The sequence below is a fragment of the Crinia signifera genome, chromosome 5 (genome assembly GCF_055691185.1).
Source record: "Crinia signifera chromosome 5, ASM5569118v1, whole genome shotgun sequence".
In the NCBI taxonomy this organism is placed as follows: domain Eukaryota; kingdom Metazoa; phylum Chordata; class Amphibia; order Anura; family Myobatrachidae; genus Crinia; species Crinia signifera.
Genome location: NC_139221.1, coordinates 249,764,042 through 249,770,803, shown reverse-complemented (window position 1 = coordinate 249,770,803; position 6,762 = coordinate 249,764,042). Strand labels below are relative to the sequence as shown.

The 6,762-nt window shown below is 42.7% G+C and overlaps 1 protein-coding gene across 3 annotated transcripts in view; it reads left to right on the top strand.

The window, feature by feature from the left end:
- The first annotated feature begins 332 nt into the window (after positions 1-332).
- Positions 333-6,762, top strand: part of WDR37 (WD repeat domain 37) — a 98,783-nt gene continuing 92,353 nt past the window's right edge. For 2 of the 3 annotated variants that reach the window (XM_083188803.1, XM_083188800.1), the window contains exons 1-2: positions 333-524; positions 3,710-3,887. In XM_083188803.1, coding sequence (XP_083044929.1) covers positions 3,750-3,887 — 138 coding nt within the window. In that variant the 5' untranslated portion in view covers positions 333-524; positions 3,710-3,749. The remainder of the gene's footprint in view (positions 525-3,709; positions 3,888-6,762) is intronic. The other variant, XM_083188802.1, reaches the window with a different exon arrangement.

The following is a 6,762-nucleotide window of genomic DNA, read 5'->3' as shown; positions in this document are numbered from 1 at the left end:
CACTGTGGGCCAGATGTTCTAAGCTTAAAAAGTGATAAAAATGGAGAGTGATAAACCACCAGCCAATCAGTGCTTAACTGCAATGTCACAGGCTGTGTTTGAAAAATGACAGGTAGAAGCTGATTGGCTGGTGGTTTATCACTCTCTATTTTATCACTTTTCAAGGCTAACTACATCTGGTCCTGTGACAGAACCAATAACAACATGACTTGCAGCAACACAGCATCAGCGGACACATGCCGGCCGGGGGCAACCGCGCCCCTTCTTTTAATATACTCCAGCCTGGCACCGCCCAATTCTGTGACGCACCCCAAAGTCGCTCTGCGCCGACATTTCTGAAACGTCAGTGCCGTGCGACTTGGCTGCTTCGCAGCACCGGGCGGTAGGGGTCACTGCTGCGCGACTTACGGACCCGTAACAGGACCGGGCGGCAGGGCTCAGTGCAGCAGGACTGGCGACCGCGTCGCAGTGCCGGGCGGCAGGGGATTGTAGTCGGGTGGTGACAGGTGACTGCACTGACTGAGGTACTGTAATAATCATCATCATCCTCCCGGCCGCCGCCAGCCATGGCAGCTCTGTTGTCATCATCTCTGCCAGCTCCATGGCATCTGTCAGGGGGCAGTTCTGCAGCGCTGTGCTTCTGCTGTGTGCATTGATTAACCCTTTGTCTTCTGTGCTGCCTCACGGTGCCCATTGGCCAATGCTGTCTCTTGTGATCTAGTGCACGGTTCTGTGTCCGCGTTATTGGTATAATCTGAATCTTCTTTTTGTAATATCGTTATTAAATATCTCATCCTGATACAGATGTACTAAGCCTGAAGCAGACGTAACGTGTAAGATAACGCAGCAGCCAATCGGCTCCGAAATGACATTATGCATACCCAGTAATGTGACAGTTAGGGCCGATTGACTTCTGCATTATCACCTTCAACTTTTTATCACTTTTCAAGGACTATTACATCTGGACCAACAATGCCATGCATCATGATGTCCACTAGCAGATGTGGAGCCTGTATTGGGGGCGCAGCAGGGGAACAGGCATCAGTTAGATTGGCCTTCTGGCATTGGACTGAAGCTGTGTTGTATATGGTCATTTATCGCTGAGCGACCATATTGCCAGCAATTTGAGTGTGCACCGACGATAAATCACCGGGTACGCGCTCCCGTTTTCAGCCCCCTAATGGTCGCTGGTCGGGAGCGCGTACCGGGAGCGCTCCCCCTGCCTCTTCTCCCTGCAGTGTGTCATTTTCATCAGTGATCATATTGCTCCGTGTGTATGCAGCTTAAAAGACCATGCCTGGAGGTCAGTGTTGCGCACATTCCCTACAGCGAAGGTTGCTGAAGTAGTGCCAGATCTTGGGAATGTGTAAATATTCTGTGTTTTAGATTTGTTTTTTTTGTAATGAGAGTAGATGAAGTGAAGAGCATGAAGCTGGTACAGTATACCTGTACATTAATTAAGGTTGTTAAAGGCAAAGGATGTAAGCATTGGTTTGTGCTCAGTAGAGGGAATTTAGTTGTATTTAGTGTGGCATTAACGAATGAGTGCTCATTTAGTTGTCCTACCCAAATGCACTGGGTTCAACAACATAATGTTCCCAGGGCGCTTTGTAATGAATTAGACTCTCTTTTCACCAGGTTACAAGATGGAAGTACGAGTCTGATTTGCAATGTTAAAGTTTCACTTAACCAGCAAATATTGTTTTTTTTTTCTTCTTTTTTCGGTACTTCCATCTGAACCTGGTGAAAAGGTAGTCCAATTCATTACAAAGCGCCCAGGGAACCCTCTTACATTTTCGTGTGGTATTGTATTTATTTGAAGTGGTTCTTTATTGGTTAGAATGATTTTTTAGAATGTTTTTTTCCACTTGATTTCCATCTAAAATTCTGGTTAGGGCACCGAAGCAGCTGACTTCTGCTTGCCTCCTGTGAGACTGCTAAAAGAAATATTGAGCAGCAGTTGACATCTCTCCTTGGGTTCCCATTTATTAAAACCAGCGGACCCCCCCTCCCCCAAATCGCTTATTTTTGTTTTATGTGAAACAGGCCATTTACATATGGGTGTAAAATGTTGTGGCTTAATACTTACTATATATCTTACATTCTGTCTTGAAGGATAACAAGTTAAATGAACCCCATATTGACATGACTTCAGCTGGCAGAGTGGCAGATAAGAGTATCAGTGGAACTAGGGGCTAAGGGGTAGATATATGAAGTAGTCATAAGGGAGATAAGGGAGAAGTGATAAAGTGCCTGGTACTTTATCACCGGCCAATCAGCTCCTAACTGTGCCTCTTTAAATCCAGCCTATAACTTAACAGTCAGGATCTGATTGGCCGGTGATAAAGTACCATGAACTTTATCACTTCTCCTCCCTTATCACTGCTTAATACATCTACCCCTAAATCAGCATGGATCGCTAAGTCTATTCTGCATGCAGTTTGATGGGAAGCCAGCATGTAGGTGGGGAAACATGGCGTTATATGGTGTGTTTGTGAAAACGCAGGCATGCCTCTGATATCATCGATGACCACTTCTAGCCTGGTTATTGAGCAGATTAGTGGAAATGTTTTTTTTTTTAATAGATCTGAGAAAATATCAATATTTGCGATGCGTTCACTATTTGCAAGAGGCAGTTTTTCTTTGTGTCTGGGCAGCAATCGAATTGGGATTAGCAATCCATGCTGAATTAGGCCTCTAAAAAATGCACCATTCCATCTAGGCATGGTAATTTAAGCAATTTTATGGTTGCACTAATTTGTTAAGTCACTATGGGTAGATCAATAAATAAAACATACAAATTGGCCTGACCTGTCTATCTCCTCTCCTAGTCCTCCATACTCCTTGAGCAAGTCTTCAATTCTTCATTGCTTTTCTCCTTAATCCACTCGTTTTATTTATTCCACCAAAACTGCCCTCCTCAAATGCTCTTCCTGACACACCTCTCACTCTTAGTTCACCTCATACTGTATCTACCCAGTCAGTTGCTGTCTGTTTTAGACCCAACTTCCTTTCTTCTCCACTTTCCCTTTCCAAGGTTCAGTCCATGGCCACCTCCTTTTCTTTCTTTACACCACCCAAAGTGAGCTTATCCGTGGATTAGCCTCTGAGATTGACCTACGTTGACAATACCCAAATTTGCCCCCTTTTTGTCCTCTGGTATTCACCTGGGGATAGATATGCTTAAGCTGCTATAAATGCAGAGCAGTGGTGTTGCCCATAGCAACCTATCAGATTCTATGTATCATTTCTCTATTTCATCCTAGAAAATGTTAAACGGAATCTGGTTGCTATGGACCACACCACGACCTCCCAATTTTAGAAGCTTTAATAATTTTACCCTCTTGATGTAAACCACTGTGTTTTGTACGTTCAACATCTTTTCCTGGATGGCATATTCCTTCCCAACACTTGTTTCCACTCACTCTACCCCGGCAATTCCTGCCTCACCTCCTCCCTAACCACTACATTCCATTCTCACGTTTAGGATTTCTACCTGGCCTGCCAACTTCTGGAATGATCTCTGCATTTGTGGAGGGACAGTCTGAGGTGACTCAAATGCTGGGTACTCTTGCTAGTAAAAGATGATGATGATGATGCACTTGATGATTTATTTTTATTGAATGCCTTTTATATACATTTACATATGTTTTTAATAGTATTTTATTATTCTGTTTTGAATTATTTTAAAATAATCCTCTTATTCCAGCCTAGTTTCTATTCGTCCACAAACGACCGAGTGAGGAGAGATGCCCACTGAAAGTGGAAGCTGGGCAGCTGCGCGGCAGACCAAGCAAAAACGTAAATCTAATAGTCTAACTTTAAAACGGACAAACAGCTCTGAGCAAGATCGACCCAGCTTACAAAGGGACATGCTGGAGGGACAGGTGAGCGTCTCTTCTTTGGACAATATAGTCTTTCATAATGTAAATGATGGTATCCCTTTCTACCTACCTGGAGTTTTTCTTGCCGGTATGCTGGATCAGTCTATTTTAAATATCTAGGGATATTGTTACTAATGTTTCCTCGGATTATGTACCATTGGAAAAAAAACAATACAGATCCTGTTGCAAGATCCCACTTACAGCTTCAGGTCAGTCACTAATAAATATCCAGGCATCGGTTTTTAGAAACCTCAGTAGTATGTCGTTCTCACTGACATGGGCCAATAGGATCAAGCTAGATAGGTTGAACTCGATGGACTACTATGTTACCCTTACTAAACCTTGGGCACATAGTGGGATTGCGCATTTAAAATGTATTATGCAGCTCCGTTGACCTGTACTAGTTGATATTAGGTTGTGGGTGCAGGATGATAGTTCAGCAGGGGTTTTTTTTTTTTTTTTTTAAATGGAAATTCCAGGTGCTTAAACTTTTCTGTTAAAATCCACTGGAACTGGAATTCTTCTTACAATGCTTTCACCCAACTTATGTGCATTAGGGGCTAATAATCACAAATATTAAACAAATGTAAGCTACAATTTATAAATTTTTTTGCTTTGGCGAAGGCTTGGATGGCTCAAATTGGGCCAGATTTTGTTACCTTTATAGCAGTATGCATGTTTTGTACTGTCTGTCAAATATTCTTAAATAAGCTAATGGTAAATATTATAATATGCATGACTCAGTACGAGGGTAATGCAATGTTTGCTAGCTCAAGTGCTATTTACATACAATTTGTGCTCTTTACATTCAATCTGCACTATATAGTCATTGCTGCCTGTCTATTTGGCTTTTTCGATTTCAGCAGATCGGGAGCACGCATACGCATCGAATCAGGATAGAAAGCTTAAAAACATGTTCTATCTCCATTCGATGTCTATGCGATCCCGATTTTTGACTATATAGTCAAGATCTAATGGCAAATTGTACCATGTGTACACAGCATTAGACAAGATAAAATAGATATCTTTTATTTCTGCTATTCTGCAACATAGTTTCTGTGTATGTATTTTGTTGTATAGCTTTTTACTGATCTGATTTCTACTCTATCCTGTGTTAATAAAAATATACATCGTAAAAAAAAAAAAAAAAAAGAATAAAATCTACTACAGGTTGAGTATCCCTTATGCGAAATGCTCTGGACCACAATCAATTTGTATAAGGGATTTTTTTTTTCCGGATTTTGGAATACAATTTTTTTCATACTTACCTGGTTCCCTGGTGGTGCCCCGAAGTCAACGGTGTCCACGGCTGCCTTCAGGATCCTCTTTAGTGGTATCTCTGGTCCCAAGGGTGCATTGAGCTGTTGACGTCACCGGCGTGCTCGCGCAATGCACCGTTGGGACTGGAGATGCAGCTGAAGAGGATCCCGGAGGCTTCTGTGGACATCGGGGGACGAGGTAAATATGAAAAAAGGGGGCGGGAAAAAAACGAAACAGAAAAAAAATATAAGGGGGGAATGCAATGTGCCGCCGCTATTTAAGACGTGGGAAATAGCGACTGCTCCCTATTAAATGCTGTCATTCACGACAGCATTGATGCGGGATCACGGCAGAACGGGCCCAACTTCAGAAGCTGTCGGGCCCGTTCTGCCGATAACGGCTGTGGATTGTCATTATCCGGGCCGCAGATCGACAATCCACTGCAGTTTTCGCAGCTACGCCCCCTTTGCGCCCAACGGCAAATGGGACATTGAATACTGTCTGTCGTTATGTGGTCTATGTGACCGCAAACGGGCCAGGATCACGGCTGTGATCCCAGATTGCATACCCCCATATTCTGAAAAAACATGGTTTTCGGAAGATTTTGGTTTCTGTAATACACGGATAAGGGAGACGCGACCTGCAAACCTATCTAAACTAATGTTCAACCTCTTCAGGCCCTCTGCTTTCCTGCACTATACATTACTGCCCAGGAGTGGGAGCAGCATTGTAGTGATATACTGTACTGAAGCTCTATCCCCAGTGGCTGGTGGTTACCATAAATGGCACAGATAGGAGCGCAGCGTTAGCAGAAGACTAATCAGTGTTGGGGTTTATACAGACTAACAATGCAGCTACACATGGAAAATAATGTTATATTTTACATACTTTTTCCACGTTTCGGACAATTCAGCTTGTAGAGACAACAAATGTTGATCTGTATTTAAGCTTTGTTACATTTTCCCTTGTTGATGCAATTTTTTTTTTTTTTAGTATTATGCCTTTTTTTTTGCAAACTTTATGCTATTTTTCTGCTACTATTTGTGAGTTTTATGAAGATAAATGTGCTGTGTTACGCACAGTAGTGACAGCAGTGTGAAAACATTGTGCACCCCTGACACCTTATCACGGGAACTAGCACCACTCTAGTAAATAAGCTAAGGACACCTGTACTGCGGGATCCGAATTGTCTCCATACTTGGTGTGCTGTGTGGAATGAGATGCCGGAGAAGCACCGTGATGAAAAGGGAATTGTCTGAGGTGCGCTTACGTCAGGACCTGTACTATTTGAATGTTGTGGTTTAATAGATCCCTTTGGGCTCAAATCACCTTGGTAATGTGATGTTTGCATTGAGTAAAGGCTTTCACTTTCTGAGAAGCATTGTTCCCTTTCACTAAACATGTAGCTCCCTTTATTTTTCTTTCTTTCTGTGCTTTACGAATGACTTTTAGAGGCATTCCACAGTCATTCCTGGTACCTGGTTGTCGTCTGTATAAGTTCAAACACAGTCCATTCTTAACATCTGCGTTGCCAGACAGCTCCTATGAGCAACTTGGCTATTCTCTCCAATTGTTTAGTGTCACTGATTTTTCTATAGCATGTTCTTAACTATTAAGA